General features: G+C 45.2%; 1 protein-coding gene across 18 annotated transcripts in view; it reads right to left on the bottom strand.

The window, feature by feature from the left end:
* The window catches only part of MAPKAP1 (MAPK associated protein 1), a 240055-nt gene that overhangs the window by 29594 nt on the left and 192381 nt on the right, over window positions 1–18080 (bottom strand). For all 18 annotated transcript variants that reach the window (XM_042245202.1, XM_027965752.2, XM_042245212.1 and 15 more), the window contains 1 exon segment: window positions 14451–14591. In XM_042245202.1, coding sequence (XP_042101136.1) covers window positions 14451–14591 — 141 coding nt within the window.

The following is an 18080-nucleotide window of genomic DNA, read 5'->3' as shown; positions in this document are numbered from 1 at the left end:
TAGGCCAAAAGATAAGGCAGATAAAATAGCTACATTAAAAAACAAAAACCAAGAGACCACAATGACCAGTCGGACCACATTTAAAATGAAAAAAGAACAGAAATACAAAATCCTAGTGATGAGTTGTGCTATGCACTCCACTCGTCTCCCTTTTATTTTATGAATAAAGAAATCCCAGACAGCAGCCAGACAAAGGCAGGAGGCCAGAGAGACTACAGCAGTGTCACCTGCCATATCTGAAGGAGACCCTGCAGTTCAGTTGCTTAACCCCAGTCATTACCGTGTGGTCTTAGGAAAAGATGAACAATTGGTATTTTTTTAATTAATCGAATGCCGGAATTTGTCATTAGGCATCTTTCAGGAATGCCATATTTCAATTAGGCATAATGTCATCAGCCCAACTGACTGGACGTTCAGGTCTAGATGATTTCAGGAGGGTGAGAATGTATCAGGAGACTGATTTTATTACATTTCACTTAAAATAGATTATGACTACCCAGTCACATTCTTCCCTCCAATTTGGTCATTAATTGTTAAAGATCTGGACATTTCTACAGTTCCCTGAAAGAAGAAAAGTACTTACACCATGATTGTTGGTTGTAAGTGGCTCCCCCCTCCCTACCTTCCTCTGCTTCTTATTTTGACATTTATAAAAGTCAAAATGAGCAGAGCAAAATAAATGTGCATATCTCTTCTGTGGAATAAACTCTGCCCCACATTCCTTTCTCAGAAAGGGAGGGGGACGATCGTCATCAGAGAGACACGGCTTTAAAATTTTGTTCTACGGCCCTGCAACTCCTGAAGCCGTAGTCAGTCAATATTGTTAATGTAGCTTGTTAATTTGATAGGATTTGTCAGGTAACTCCACTGGAAAATTATATAAAACTGTTCCAGATGAAAAGATGATAGTGACATGAATTAAAGTGATAGAACAATAGTGGAATATAAACCAGAAATGACACCCAAAGTGGCTGTTGATTTATTGCCGTACTGAGTTTGGTTCTGGGCTCCCATGTATATTAGTGCTACAAATCTGGGTCCATTTAGCAGAGGGATGCGCATACATACATCACCAGCTCCTGCTCCAAGCCAAGGTCACTCCCCATTGCATCAATCTTTTCAACAGAGCCTACTTCACAAAGCAGGACTTTTGTAACCATCTCAGATGTAACAGACTCTCGTCCTCTTTCATCTTTCTTTTATCATGTAAAGTACACTTTAACTTCTATGATTTTTATCTGCAAATTGTTCCTGTAGAGTTCATCCATTATGGGCTGTATCTTAGCATCAGTAGCCTAAGCTGTTCCACCACGAGAACACTTTCCCAAACACACCCTTTCCTGGGGTTAGTGTGCAGTCACCATTCACCAAGGGGAACCCCCAAGTCTGCGGTTTGGGGATGAAGATGTGGGAGTTGAATGCATTAGGATCAAGACAGGCAGGCAGGTGGAACACCACTGAAACAAGCGGTGTATTTCAAAATAGCTGCGTGGAAATCAGATTTTTTCTGAATCAAATCACATTTTCCCAGTGACTCCTAGTTTCAGAGATACTTTATCTTCATTTTGGATTGATCTGTAATTGGCAGGGGCTCCCAACACTTTAGTTTTAACTTTCTCTGCCCTGCAGGCTTTCAGTCAAGCAGTTAATGATCTGTGAAACACTTGCCTGCCTAGAGGAGTCACTATTTAAAGAAGCCTGTAGGGGAATCTCTCCTGATGGGAAAAATCCTTTTCTACATTAAATAATCTCCCCCTCCTTGAGATGTGTGTGAGGTCTGGCTTCTTAAAGCGGGGCACACGGCCTCACAGGACCCTGCTCGCTCCTGCCGGACAAGTGGCAGCACCATTGGAGCCCACTTTACTGAGCACACCCAGCCTCCACTGCGGAATTCAGCCTGAAGCAAACAGACCTCTCGGGCCCCAGCCTGGAGCTGAAAGGACAAGGCAGCCTGGTGGAGAGGAGAGCAGTTTGGAGGCTGGTGCTACAGGCCAGGTCGGGGGTAAAGGGTGGAGAGGCATTAACTGGCACCAACTCTGTGCCAGAAAGGGTAGGAACCCCTCGTGTGCACTGATGCCAATCTCACAACCACCGGATGAGGTCAGTTCCTGTGTTTCCCTCTACTTTATAGATGAGGAACTTGAAACCATGGGGAGGAGACGTAACTTGCCCAAGTTCACACAGCTGCTAAGGGGCAGAGCCAGAATGGGAAGAAAGCCAGGTAACCTGGTTCCAGAGCGTGTCCTCTCAGCCCCAGCATTATTCCCCCCGAACTGTGCGAGGTGCTGTAACCCATGCTAGGAGAGGGGAAGGCGCTGGTCTAAGGCTGGGGAGGGTTTAAGTGGGAAAGTCGTGTTCATACCCAGAGCCATCCGGGTCTTGAGTGTGGGACTTACCCCATTGCTCCTCACCCAGTCTTTAGTCTTCTCTTTCCATTTTCACCAAGGAACAAATAATATTCAAATGTGCCAATAAATCGGAGAAGGCAATGGCAACCCACTCCAGTGTTCTTGCCTGGAGAATCCCAGGGACGGGGGAGCCTGGTGGGCTGCCGTCTATGGGGTCGCAGAGTTGGACACGACTGAAGTGACTTAGCAGCAGCAGCCAATAAATGCACACCTTTAATTTTGTTCATATGTGGCAAACTGAAGCATGAAGTTCTATCAGTATTCTGTTCAACCGCGGAGCATGGTTCTGATTTCCTCGGCTGAAGTTTTTGTGTCAAGTCTCTGAAGAAAGGGCTTCCTTGGTGGCTCTGCTGGTAAAGAATCTGCCTGCACTGCAGGAGACCCAGGTTCAATTCCTGGGTCGGGAAGATCCTCTGGAGCAGGAAATGCCAACCCACTCCAGTGTTCTTGTCTGGAGAATCTCATGGACAGAGGAGCCTGGCGGGCCACAGTCCATGGGGTCACACAGAGTCAGTCGGACATAACTGAGCGACTAACAATTTCACTTTCTTCTGAAGGAAAGGCAGAGGCACTCCTTGAAGTGTCATTTATGCATGATTAACAGGCAATTCAAATGATAAATATATGCCCAAGAAAAGAAGGGAAAGCTGGTTTCTATTAAGTTTACATTTCTCTAACTTAAATGGCCAACAATAGAGAACTAGTTAAGACAACCATGTCGGAATACAATGCAACCATGAAAAACTGTATAAAAAAAGCTCTGATTTGGAAAAATTCTTATGATGCTAGGTGAGAAGGACAGGGAAAATATTTACAGAAAAGAGGTCAAAAGGATCTGCTTCATTGGTTAAGTCAACTCTGGCCAGTGGAAATTTCACCAAAATAAAAACAAACATCATTTTAAAAGTTGACTTTTTTGGTGGGGGTTGGTTTCTACTTTAGAATTCAGAAAGTGAAAGTGAGGTCGTTCAGTCGTGTCCGACTCTTTGCGACCCCATGGACGGTAGCCTACCAGGCTCCGCGGTTCATGGGATTTTCCAGGCAAGAATACTGGAGTGGAATACTCCTGTTTTCTTCTCTAGGGGATCCTCCCAACCCAGGGATAGAACCCGGGTCTCCTGCATTGCGGACAGATGCTTTACTGTCTGAGCCACCTAATTTTTAAAACATGAGAGGAGAGGAGTATGTTAAATTCTGTAACTGGTAATGATGAGAAGTGATCCTAAATTGGAGAAGACCTCCCCCGAGCAGTCCTCCGGTAGCCACAGGGCTGCAAACGCGGGTGCCACTCTGACCGACGGTGCCTGGGAGGCTCAACTCCAGCAGGCTCGGCCAGTGAGGAGGGAGACAGGACGCAGGCTGGCCCGAAGCGGCTAGGGCTGGCCCCTTCCCTCGGAAACAAGGGAGGCCATTTGTCTCCTTTACCAGCTCTCTTCCCCAACCCACTTATCCAAAGCCATCCGTCATGACCTTTTCATGTTCCCACTTCTGACAGCTTCCAGATACAGTGAGTCAAACTTCACTGGGAGCAAACTATCACACCAACTGTCAAAGCAGAAAACACTGCCTGATTGCTGTCCTACATCAACGCCAGCGTATAAATCCTTCCTTAACAAGACAGCTCAAAATAAACAAAAATGCAACTCTAACGTATATACAACTCTCTGGGGAGACGATTTGTCCAAGGCCTTAGAGTTATCGCCAGGAGACCTGTGTCTGTTTTAGCTAACTGAAAGATTTCCCTAAGAGGAAATTAGCCCTATGTGTTACTTCTGCTAACACAGACTGGGCACCTACCCTGGACAACCTTTGTGCTGGGTCCTTTCATGTGTAGCAACTTATCACAAGCTCAGCCTATCTCTACCAGGAAGGCAGGAACAGCCCAGTTTGTGTTTCAAGGCAGTGGCCTAGAGGTTACGGACAGGGAACTCTGGAGTCAGACATTCCTGATCCGGACTTTGGGGATCAGCGTCCCTATTTTCTAATGCTGTGATTTTGGGAAACTTGCTAAAAACTGGCAATAATAGAATCCACCTCATGGGCTTGTTATAAGGACTGAATGAATAAGACTTATAAAAGTGTCAGCAATAGTGCTTAATCCATAGCTAGTGGCCTTCCCTAGTGGCTCAGATGGTAAAGAATCTGCTTGCAATGCACAAGATACCGGTTTGATCCCTGGGTCGGGAAGACTCCCTGGAGAAGGGAATGGCTACCCACTCCAGTATTCTTGCCTGGAGAATCCCATGGGCAGAGGAACCTGGTGGGCTACAGTTCTTGGGGTTGCAAAGAGCGACTGAGCTTGGGCTTGGGCTTAGGCAAGACTGAGCAATTCACATACACAGGGACATCTGCTACTGCTTCTCGTGACTGCTGTTATCTGGAGTCAGGCACTAGGCTAAGGGGTGTGACACAGATCAAGAGGTGATGGTCAGGACACTGAGTGCGAGCTTGGAGAGTCACGGGAGGGGTATGAACAAGGGACCTGGCAGGCTCTAGTCTGGGGTGAGGGTGGGGGGTGATTCTCTTGGGGAGCCACTCTATACCCCAGTATGAGAAGCACCAGGATCCAGAATGACTGTCCAATTTCGGAGACCAATGCTCTCAACCCCATGAATCCTGGCAATAGCCTCCTATCCCCAAGAGGGCAAACTTCTTCCTGGCAATCTCCAAGAGTTCAATTCAAAATCAGGAAGAATATTTTCACACCTGAAGTTGTGGAAACCCTGGTGCTAGGGAACCCCTGCCCTGCATGGTCTCCAGGTCATTAATCTGGAGATCTTGGTCTGCTGATGTTATCCTGGGCAAAGTGGCAGTCTCCCTTGGTGAGCCTGAGCTTCCTCCCTTGTAAAATGGGGAAACAGTACCAACTTCCAGGGTATCATGAAGGTAGAATGGCTTAAGCATATAGAAAAGAGCAGAGTGCCTGGGACATTATAAGGGCTCAACTGGTATCAGAATTACTACTAAAAATGACCGTGGAAAGGAGAAATGACATACTTGCCCAGGGTGACTCATGTTAGTAAGCAGCGACGTCGGGGCTGAAGCCCGGGACTATGGGACTGAGTCCACGTGTTCTGACCCCTAAGCTGTTCCCTACCGTCCCAGAGGGGCATGCGTGACTCTTAGAAGGCACAGCCCCACTCAGGGCACGCTTAAAATGCCCTTCCAAGAAGCTGAAACACCAGTTTGGCAAAAATTAGGGCATTTAACATTCCACACCTCAGTGTATTTCCCGAGTTACTGTTTATTTGCTCAGACATCATGAGGTGTGGTTCATTCATCAATTTCCTACAAGCGTGAGTCTGAGACTACAAAAGCCCCACCACTGGTAAATCCCAGCGTTGCTTTTCACACAGTTCTGCAATCCTCTTGTCTTCCGGTTGCCTACAGCCTGCGAAAGCCTGCAAAAGCCTCCTGGGAGGGCCACTGAACAACTCCTTGCCAGAGTGGATTTTGCTAAATCTATATAGCAATCGATAGCATCCACAGAGCAGGCAGGGAAGTCTTTGAAACTTTTCTGAATTTACACACAGGATCAGATACACAGGCTGTTTGGGCTTAATGAGACCTGAGAGATCACCCAGTCCGGGACTTTTATTCTCCATACAAAGAAATTGAGGCTCAGGGCTGGGATATGCCTTGTCTGATGTCACCCATTAATGACAGAGCTACAACATAATTCATATCCCCAAATGAATAAGCTGGGGCTTAAAAAGATCCAGTATATCTCACTATGCACTTTTATAATGATCAAATGCATTGCAGTATAAAATGCACAGTCTCCGACAATTTATCAGGGATCCAAAATGAGATCAGTAGAACCTTACATTCTTGAGATCAAGTGGATCACTGGTTCTGTTAAGTGGATAAACATCCCAAAACCACTTGGGATCCAGAGCTAAATGCGGCCAATTTCAATGTATGATCAGTTAGAGACTTGGGGACAAGTCTGCTATACTTGACTAGACCATTACCCTTGGAATGCAAACTTAGAGGTGGCCTGACCATGAATGAGACCATGTCTGTACAGAACTCAGTACGGTGCTCAGCACAAGGTGCTCACTAAACAAGACCTTGGACTATTTAATCTCAGTAACACCCATCCTTGGATGAGGGCGAAATTCTTGCTGTAGAGAAGGCAGTTGCAAAGATTTTATACTGGGAAGTTAGGTTCCCAAACTAAATATTCTCCTGGTAAATACATGGTTTCCAGGGGGTGTTAGTGGTAAAGAACCTGCCTGCCAATGCTCATTCCCTGGGTGGGGAAGATCCCCTGGAGGAGGGCATGGCAACCCACTCCAGTATTCTTGCCTGGAGAATCCCACGGATAGAGGAGCCTGGTGGGCTACAATCCAAAGGACTGCAAAGAGTCAGACACGACTGAAGCGACTTAGCAACTATACCTCAGGTGAACTTAAATGTGAGGAAGCAGTAATGTTTCTTAAGAGAATTTATAATTAATCACCTGCAGAATGAGGAAACAGCAGATCTTCCCCATACTCAGTACACTGGTGGAGCTCAAGTGCCAAGGATGAGGAAGTGGTAAAAAGAATACGGAACCTTGGTCAACTTTCGCCTATCTGATTCCCATTCATTTTCATTATGCCAGTGGTTATCCACTTTTTCCAGTTCTTAATTCTTTCTTAGCCATCTGAGGAGCCTGGCACATTGTCATTAGTAATCCTGGATTATCCAGTAGGGATTCTCAAAAGAGAAGATCTGGGAGTGGAAAGGAAAGCATACAGTTAGAAAAAGCCCCTCGAGTTTCTGACATTTTCCGTCAGGAGATCTTCCCTTAACTTGATCACTGCATTAAGCACTAACGTGGTAAAGACATTTTTTGGAGGAAGTCTTGATGGTGTCTGTCTTGCTACTTCACAGGTTCACTAGGATTTGTTAAATTCTGTCCCAACTTTTGGTTCAGAAAATGTTGCCACAATAGGAAGAGAATCATCATTTAATACTAGAATTTGTTACTAGCTTATTGTTACAAGTACTTAGAACGTTAGAATTTGCATTCTCAAATGACTCAGTGGATCCAGGGATCTTGGAGCTAAGCATAATGGATGTCTCCCCATGAACATTTTAGTGTCTCTACACGGACAAGGGTTATCTCCTTAGTATTCAATCTGAGATGGAAACATGGAAGGAAGATCAGGCCGTTTTTAAGACCACACATTTCAGGACTGTGTCATTACTTGAACTGTACTCCATAGGTACTCCAGCGGAAAGTAACAGGGATGCCCTGTTACTACTTTTAGTGTCAGAGTGAGCCTGAGGAGTAATAAGACCAGGCCACAGATACAGATTTCACTCAGGCAGTCCTGTGTTGTAATGTGTTTCTTAAGTTTGCATGCTATGTATTAAAAGTAACACTGTGATAAGGTCTTCTCTTGAGGGCTGGCTTGTTGGTACTGACCAATGGATTAAATAACGACAACAGATGGCAAACACGCTGCCTCTCGTCATGTTCAGGCCCAGGGCAGGCATTTTTAATCAATCACCGAGTTGACCTTGCTCTCAGATGCAGCTTGAGATGCTACCTTAGCGTGATGCTCCAGGCAGCCATTACAAACCTGACTGGAGGTGGTTTAAGACGAAGCCCTCTTTGCTTCTCTAAGGTATGTGCTACTGCACTTGATACTTCTGTTAACAAACTACTGTGATCACAAGTGTTGTGATTATGCCTATGGACTATTTCATGAAGAGAGAATGGACGTAACCATGGAAACTTTTGGTAGAGGTTATTTTATAATCTTACACAATAATCTCACAGATGGAATTCATGGTATATTATATGTTCAGTACTATATTCTTTTAGTGATGTGGAGATGGTCAATACTGACAATTGAGAAGGTGAAGGGCGCAAGTTAGCACAAATGGCATGGCCAGCATAACACTTCTCAGCCTGAGACCCTGTGCTGGGAAAACCAGGCTGACCTGCCCAATCAGTAAAAACAAGCCTTGGACAAAGAGATAAGGGGCAAGAAAGTCCTTTGAATACTGTGAGACTGCATTTCCCAAACCGCACAATTAAGAGGAGATTCTGAGCCAACAGATCTGGGAAGAGGCCAGGAGTTGGTGATTCTGATACACGGTCATGGTAGGAACTGCTGCTTTAGGGTACCATGTAAATGAAAGGCCTTCCCTGTCTTGATTCTTACATGGGTTTATTGGCAGCCCCTTGGCTGGTGTGTCATAATTAATTCAGTTTCTGTAAGCCAGCTAACAAGAACTTATCGATAGTATACCATGGGCTTCTTAGATTATGGCTGGCATTCGCCATCTGATCCTTTTCTTTTTTTAACTTTTTGACCACACCATGTGGTAAACGCGATCTTAGTTCCCCAACCAGGGATGGAACCTGTGCCCCTCTGCAGTGGAGGCTCAGAGTCTTAACCATTGGACCATCAAGGAAGTCTACCTTTTGACGCTTGTAGAGTCAGTTTCCCTAAACTTACTTCAACCTGCTACCCAACCTTGGGATGTTTGGGTAGCAACCATGTCTTAGTAACCCACTCCAGTACTCTTGCCTGGAAAATCCCATGGATGGAGGAGCCTAGTGGGCTGCAGTCCATGGGGTCGCTACGAGTTGGGCACAACTGAGTGACTTCACTTTCACTTTTCACTTTCCTGCATTGGAGAAGGAAATGGCAACCCACTCCAGTGTTCTTGCCTGGAGAATCCCAGGGACAGCGGAGCCTGGTGGGCTTCCGTCTATGGCGTCGCACCGAGTCGGACATGACTGAACTGATTTAGCAGCAGCAGCATGTCTTAGTGCCTGATCCTGTGGTCAAGCACACAGGAGGTCAAGTTAATGGGAAAAAAAATCTCAACTTGCTATAAGTTCAAGTAAGGTCTACACTTAAAGGGCATCTGTACTTTTAGGCCTACCACGGAAGGGAAGCAGACAAGATGAAAAAATATCCAAAATGTTTTTGGGAAATATAGGAACAGTCAGGCATGATGGGTTTGTCTGGTGAGTTTTCTGGGCTGGTAGAGCAAGGATGGCAAACAGATTTCAGCCTAAGAACCAACACCAACTGATTGGTGGGCGCTGCTTCTGGGCAGTGTTGGAAAGGATTCTGGGGTCAGGTCTGCCCAGAGGGAAGAGGTGCCGTGATTGGTCAACAGTGCGAATGGAGGAGGGACTAGCAGCACACATGCTACCCTGACACTGACCTCCAGATGCCAGGGGAGGGAGAATAGTGAAGGATGCACAGAATGTTTGGAAGGGGCCAACCAGAAGTAATCACTTCCTTGGTGAAGGGACTCTATTAATGACCGAGGCGTCTGTCATGTGATGGACTGGACTGAGTGTATGGGATTGAGTTTCAGTCCCAGTTCTGCTCCTGGGATGGATATCCTACTGTGTATGTGATGACTGAGGGGGAGGGCAAGACAGTACTTGTTAAGTAACAGCTAAGTGCCAGTAAGCCCTAAGTGCCTCACATACATCAAAGGATTTCACTAACTCCTCCAAATGTCAGTTTTCTGTCATGAAATGGGAATAGCATTGTCAATGTGTTGTGTCAGTTAAATAGGGTAAAGGGGTGAAAGTTCATTGTATACCATACGTTGTTATAGGAATAGAGTATTGGTGCAAGGAGGATCTGCTTTCAAGGAATGATCCTGCGGTTAGCCAGAGGCCTCAGCCTCAGACAGTCGTGGGTTCTGACCTCAGCTTCACTACTTACTAGATTTCCCCTACACTCCACTTTTCTCACATAAAAAAACAGAGATAATATCAGTACTATCAAATAAAGTCCTGTGATCACAGGAGACAATGCATGCAAGAATGACCAGCAGAGTGCCTGGCATATAGCAAGCATTTGATAAATGATATCTGCTTTTAAAAACTATAGAGCTTCCCTTGTGGCTCAGCTGGTAAAGAATCTCCCTGCAATGCAGGAGACCTGGGTTCGATCCCTGGGTTGGGAAGATTCCCCTGGAGAAGGGAAAGGCTACCCACTCCAGTATTCTGGCCTGGAGAATTCCATGGGCTGTATAGTCCATGGGGTTGCAAAGAGTCAGGTGTGACTGAGTGACTTGCACTTCACTTTAAAAATTATAATTTTTCTTGTTAATATTATTTAAAAAGATTAGATTGTTGCCCCACATTTCATGAATGGCCTCCAATGAAGTTTTTCATTCACATAAAAGTCTGGTGGCAAGTCGATTGAATCTGGGGTCTTGCAGATCAAAATCTGAGCCTCTTATCCCCTGACTTCTGCAGAAACAAGTGGCAGATGGTAAAACTGGAGCATCGGTCCCTGTTCCTCGATCAGGAGGCAGGCCGCTGTGACGGCCCCGTGGAGCCCGGGGATGCCGAGCCGCAGCAACACGTTCTCAGGTACCACTCCCTCAGAGTGCAAGGCTGGTCTTCTCTGGGATCGGCAGCACTGGGGGTGACTGCCGCACACAGACACTTACCGCTTAGAACTTGCCACAGGGGGGCAAGTGAAATCTCTGCTCTGACTGACACAGGATGGACGAGCGGAGGAGACCATCCATCAGTGTCAGGAAAGATCTGAAGCACCTGGCTAGTCAGTTGAAATAAAATAAATTATTTACTGATCTCAGAATCCAGCTGCTCACTTGACTGCTCATAAAGAGTGTGTGCTGCCCTGAACTTTGCAGTTGATTCTGTTTCAGAAAGGAAGAATTTCCGGACTGCTGTGTGCAGGCTTTTGTTGTTGATGTGAGAATGAGAGGGTGTTACCATTTGCTTTCCAAGGAGGAAGTGTGTATCTGAATTCATGTGCATGGGAATAGGAAGTGGACTTATTCACTGCATGATATAGTACTCATTGGCATGGTTATCTGACTGTCACAAAATCACTGTACTAAAGATTAATTAATGAAGCTTTTGTTTATAATGCTAAAGACTAAATTTAGATTCATAATGGAAACAAATGCTGATACCTATTTTAGAAGTGCCTCAGTTGTGACTCTCCACCAGAGGGCGCTATGGGTATCACTGGAAACATCCAGAGCTGACCACAACCAGCTTCCCAGTCATCTTGCTTCTGAGAACCAATGCTCTAGAGAGATACTTGGGTTAACAGCATCATCCACACCTACTTGACAAGTCCACACCATGACTTTGCCAACAGAAAGTGAAAATGAAAGTCAATCTGTCGTGTCCAACTCTTTGTGACCCCATGGACGGTACAGTCCATGGAATTCTCCAGGCCAGATTATTAGAGTGGGTAGCCTTTCTCTTCTCTAGGGCATCTTCCCAACCCAGGGATCAAACCCAAGTCTCCCGCACTGCAGGCAGATTCTTTACCAGCTGAGCCACAGGGAGGCCCCTTGCCAGTAGAGCCACTACCTAATCTGAGTGATCTGGTTAAACACTTTCAAGATGGCGGACCAGGAGAGAAAGCAGCAAATAAAATAAACATTAAAGACAAGGATAACACTAAGATAAACTCCTGTAGGCCACTTTCATACACAGTCCTGAAAGGTGAACATTGTAATTCCCACTTCATAAATGACAAACATGAAGACTGAAAGAGGAAGGAACTTGTCTAAGCTTAGGCTGCAGGTAAGCGGTAAAGCTGGGATTCAAACCCACTGTTCCCTGCAGAGTTGGGTGTCTGGGCACAGATCCTTTTGTGAACTTTTCCCTTTGAATGAATATACAGATCAGAATCTGATGAATTCAAGTTTGGCTTTTACCCTTCAGAAAAAATTTTTGGTTATCTTTCCAAGGCACTGCTTTCCACCTGGGGAAAGAGCAGGCATGGGTTTGCTGATTATGCTCACCTGGGAGAATCCCCGCCTTGTACCCTGGACCTCTATCTCGACTGCAGTCAGGCTAGTTACTGGGCTTCTTAAAGTTAGAACCACTCAGAAATAGCAGACCTTCTGTTACTGAGAAAGAACTGCAGGCAAGCACGAACGATGTATGAGCAGCACTTTTATCTTCGCAAACTTTTAACTGAGGATATACAAACAGAAAGTGCATAAATCCTAAGACTATATAAAACCTGACTTTCCCACCAAGTCTACAGAAATCATGTAATCGGCACCTGGACCAAGAAGCAGAACTTTCCCAGCACCCCAGATGCTCCCTCGCCAGTCACTGCAGTCTCTTCAGCCCTGGATAACCACTGTCATTACATCTACAGATTATCTTTGTGTATTTTTGAATATTATTATATAGATGGAACCGTACAGCATGTACTTTCACCCCCTTTCTGGTTTGTTTTTGAGCAGCCTCATTATTTTTACTTCTATGAGAGATATCAGAAAAAGCACCTTTAGGAAGAAAAACTCTGAAGAACTTTATGTTTTAACAATCAACATTAAATAAGCCTTTTGTACCATTTTGGAGGTTTTCTGTGAGGAGGGATAAAGAGGTCTACAGAGCAGGAAAAAAGATGGGTTCTGTGTGTTCTGATTCTAAGATACTGGTGCTAATTTCTCTATTTGGTCTGCCATAATCACCATCATCTTAGAAGCTGATGTTTACTGAGCACTTGCTACGTGCCAGGGCCTTTCTAAGCATTCCACATGTGGTAAGACATCTGGTCCCCGTAATCACCCCACCTGTGAGACAGGGACTATTACCTTCATCTTACAAAGGAGGAGACTAGCTTTGCATCACTTGCCTGTGTTGATACAGCTAACAAATGAGTCAGGGTTTGAACCGAGACTTCTAACTCTTGAGTCTGTCCTTCAAGCTTCCACTATGTTGCATCTCCACTAATAGATCTTACTTAAGAGGGTCTACCAACTGCCAGGCCTTGGCTAAGCTCGATGGAGTATCTGACTTGTTCCCCACAGCAATCCTAAGAAGCTGGCACACTCACATTCCCATTTAAACAGAACAGAATTGAGGCTCAGAAAGATTAAGACATTGCCTAATATGGCTGGTTGTTGACAGAGTCACAATTTAAACCAGATGTGATGCCAATGCTCATCTCTTAATTACTAAGCTACTGACAGCTTACTTCAAGCTCCTGTCAGTCAAGCTGGTAAGAGATATTTGAGAGATTTTTGAGACTTATTTCAAATTAGCTGGACTAATGCCCATGTAAGAAAAGGTTTTATTATGAGACACATATGAAACCTTTGTGAGAAATAGAACATTCATGAGTCTTAGAGTTAGAATTCAAGCTTTCTCCCTGTACACATGAAGTACAGGATGCCCAGGAAGGGGTGCTGCGGCTGAGGTCCCAGCAGAGCCAGGGAAGAGGCCAGCTCCCTGACTGAGAAAGCCAGGTACCTGTACCCACTGCCCCGCTCCCGTCGTCCTCTGTTAGGAAACGGGCACTCACATTAGCCAGACCAGGATTCTTCCCTGAAACCACCTGCTGTGTGAGTGTGGGCATGAGACGCCACCTCTCCACACCTCATCTATTTCATACCTTCTCTGCCAGATGGAGACAGTAAAGCACCTACATTTTAGGTAGGTTAGTAATGCGTGTGCAGCACTCACACGTGAGGACACCTCTGGGTAACGGCCATGAGGAGGAGGACGGTGTGGTGTTCACATCATGCTGACCACCACGGCACTCTTGCTACTCCTGTTAGGTTTAAGTCGTAACAGACATTCAGTGCTTGGTGGAAACAAATTAACCCCACATATTAACTGAATTTTAGTTCCAGATTATCTGGTGAGGATCCAAATATAGCTTCTGAGATCATTAAAAAAAAGCCTCCTGAATAAAGGCATGAATGAATAGCAATGAATTCACGGAATGAGAACAGGCAAGTGGCGATGTTACAACGCAGTTCTAAGGAGAGGATGTGAGAAAATTACAGAATGGAAATCATGGAACTCCACAGAAGTCAATCAGTTTGAAAAGAGTCTCAAGTTAGTTCTATTTCTAATCTTCTGCTTCATAAAAAAGAAGACAAGACAGAGCACTCAGGTGGCAAAAAGGAGCGCCTTTACATTTCATTGTTTTAACATGTGCTCTGAAAACAAACCACTGCTCGTCACTCAGGCCACACAAATCGGCAGGCGGTTTCTCTCCCCATGTCGATCTGACCACTTACAGAAAGTCTGTCACCTGTCCACACACTTACCTAACTGGACGTCGGTCGTGAAGCGGAGTCTGTGGATCATGCTGACTTTGAATGACTTGTAGTGGTGGCTGCTCAACATATCCTGTACTGTAGCTATGTCAATCTGTGAATCCTCCTCGAAAACCCCGTCTGCCCTTGAACCTGGGGAGGAAAAAGCAGTTTAACACATAAAGATACATGAGGCTTGGCAAATGGTGTCTGCTTTAAAATGCTTTGGGATAAATTAAAATAATATGGGCTATTTAATTTGGAAAAGAAAAGGCTGAGCGATGACTTAATAATGCCATTCCAGTAAACAGAGAACGGTAACATATTAATCACTCAACAATTAATTCCACAAACACTGCCTTGTTTTCTATGGCAGCCCCTTGGCAGGGCAGCAGCCATACAGAGGGCAGAAAAACCCCTGCTCACCAGAAGCTCTGTGTCCACAAGAGTAAGTCAAAGTCACAAAAACATGGTTACTCAGATTCTTGAATCTTTTTAAAATAATTTTCCTGATCATAAGAGTAATCCATGCTCCTTGAAGAATCTTTGTCCTTTCCAAGATTCTCAAACCGTCTGTTTATCAGCTCCGTGTCCTGCGGCCCACAGCTTCCACTGGTTCAGCTACTAGCCTGCTTACACCCAGATGGCCGTGGCAGTCTCCTCAGTGGCCTCCTGGCCATCAGGCTCCTCAGCAATCCAGCTCCTACAGGACTTTCCAGTTTGTCTTTCTAAAGCTTTGATCAGTTATTCACTCATCAAACGTCTAGCCAGAGCTTTGTGCACACCAAATACTCAGATACTGGGGACAAATAAGAACACTGGAGCTCAGAAATCCTCCCTGGCTTCCCAAGGCCTCCTGAATGAAGCACACTCTTTTCAGTCAAGCAGTCAAGGCTGTCCAGTCTTACAGAAACAAAACCTTCCCCCTTGTCACTTTTCACACACACCTTCTCTAAGCAGTTCTCAAACTCTTCAGACTGTGTACAGGTTCAGGTTTCTTGACTTCTGGGCCTTTGCTCATGTGGTACCCTTGGCCTAGAACATCCCTTCTGTCAAAACTCTGCCCAGGCTAGTCAGACTCCAGCTCTCGCTGAATTCCACAGCAGCTGGTTTATACTGGACTCTGGAGCCAGGAAGACCTGGGCTCAACTTCTGGCTCTGTCGCCAAGAATAATGCTGGACATGTGACTATTTCTCGTTGAACCCTAGAATCCGCCATCCATAGAATATCAAAATGTATTGAAAGAATGCATTCAAGTCTCAAGACAACCTGGCAGGTAGTTCCTAGAATTTTCATATCATACAGATGAAGAAGCCAAGGCTTTGGAACTCTTGTCACCCCCCCACTCCCAAGTCTGGAATGTGGTCCTCTGAATGCGCAGCTGCTGGGGGGAGGACGCACCTGTATAGAAAAGGCCAACCAAAGGGCGCCCGAGGCCTTGGGATGAGAAGCCAGAGCTGGGTCCACAGGGAAACTGTGAGAGAACTCCTTGGGACAGGGTTGGAGGGATGTAAAACTCTAGGTTTGGGCATAAAACTGGAAAATTCTATTATGCCTGCCAATTACACACTTTCTTTTCCACAGTTATTGTTTACAGGGCAGGCTTTTAAGTCAAAGCTGGCTTCTGATGCCTTCACATTGAACTGATTTATTAGGAACTGGATGTTCTATTTCCAAACACAACAACTCTTCCCAGCCTAGACCATCCTAGCACCTACAATGACGTGCTCCCCTCAGAAAGGCTGCAGCCTCACCTTTAAGCCTCACCAGTCACTGGATGCCTGGGACTTGGTCCACATTTTGCCTTCTCTGCCCAGTCACCCTTCTCCCCTTTCGGCTCCCTCCTGGCCTGTTCCTCCAGGCCTCCTTCCCATCCCTGTGATGAGCCTAGCTCAAGCGACACTCCAAGGAACCCTGAGTCTAGCTCAGCTCCTCCTGTCACTGCACCCTGCATTTCCCTTCAGGTTATTTATCACAGATAGTAATCACCGTCTCTGCCATTAGACTGTAACCCCAAGAGCAGAGACAGAGTGATTGCTTTATTAAACACCATCGCCCAGACCCTGCTAGTGCTACCACGCACAGAATAAAGCAAGAGCTCAACAGCAGTCTACTGGATGAATAGCAAGCACTACATCCTCAGGATCGGAGAGGTTTCATGACTTAGCCAACGTCACATTGCTAGGGCGGGTGCAGTGGCATTCAGCCTTTGCCCTGCCCCCTTTCTCTGGAACACTTGTGATTTCGGATAGAGATGTTGCGATCATATGATTTCCCTAGTAATATCCACATTCCGAGCCAAGAGGAGAAATTAAGGTATTGAATACTTTCTCTAAATATACCTTTTACTAAAACAGAACTGCCAAGATGTGTTTATTTCTATTTTAGAACCTCCTAGATTGAGAATTTTGGAGAAATACTAAAATCCTTTCATGTTTTAAATCACTGAAAGCCATCTTTTCTGAGAAAAATGCCATTATTAGATACAATCTAGCTTAAGAACTTCTGTTTTCTTTACTAATTAGTATTTTCTAAATATTGCAGGTATTTGATTTGGAAAGAGGTAACAGTCCATTTATGCTAAAATGCCAATTATTTTTTTAAAAAACCATACTTAAGAGTTTTACATTTTATGATGTTGGATTAAAACCAATTTAAAAATTACTATAACGTGACATATAATTTTTTACTGAGCAATTTCAATGCCAGCTGCTAATAAAGCATCTTAGCTGTAAATGATAATTCAGATGCTTTTAGATAAAGTGGTGCATAAATATGGCTAGAAATTGATTTAGCTTCTTACAGAAGCTACTGAAGAATGACACATTTTGTTCAATACACCAGCTAATGTAGTCCTAAAAGCTCAAACAAGTGCCAGTTTTCACTCCTAAATTTGCTGTGGGAGATTAATGAAAACTTTATATTTTGCTGAAACGTTAATAATGGGCAGATGAGATGATAGGATTTTAGTAGAGGTCTTAAAGCTATGGAATAACCAGCGGGGCTTGTCAATTTCCTCGTATTAATTTTGTTCAAGATGCAGATAGCTGGAGCTGGCTCAATGCACTAATGCTTCTCGCACTGACCTTCTACTCTCTGACAGTGTAAATTCATATCCCATTTGGGGGTTTAAGTCCTCTTGATACCTGGGTGAGTTCTGAGCCTGGCCCTGGCTGACAAGGGGCATGTTTTCTTTTATGATCAGAAGGGTAACTACACTGGAGAAGTGGAGAAGGAAGGAACAGTCCTGCACTCACCTCTGACACGTGCCACTCACCCTAAAGCAGGTTTACCTGCTGAGTGAGAACAGCCTCTGGTCTTGGAACTCTGGTGCCACTTCTCAAAGTAGGCTCAGGAGCGCCTGTGCTTGGAGGGGGCATGTGTGTGTGTACAGATCAGTCAGCCATGCAACTTGTGACTACTGTCCCTGCGCCTGCAGCGTGCTGGACTGCGAAGGGACACTTTTGAGGAGAAGGCAGGGTTCCTGATCTTCAGGAGCTTACAAACTCACTACAGAGTACCAAGAAAACACGTCAAGGCAGAGAGAAGTCCCCAGCGGTGCACGTGACAGACACATCATCTGAAGGCACACATCTGAAGCAGACTGTGACATCAAAAGCAAGTTTTGGCTTTTTTTTTTT

Source organism: Ovis aries, chromosome 3, assembly GCF_016772045.2.
Source record: "Ovis aries strain OAR_USU_Benz2616 breed Rambouillet chromosome 3, ARS-UI_Ramb_v3.0, whole genome shotgun sequence".
NCBI classification, from domain to species: Eukaryota; Metazoa; Chordata; class Mammalia; order Artiodactyla; family Bovidae; genus Ovis; species Ovis aries.
The sequence above is the reverse complement of the archived record's forward strand: the minus strand, read 5'-3'. Positions and strand labels throughout refer to the sequence as shown.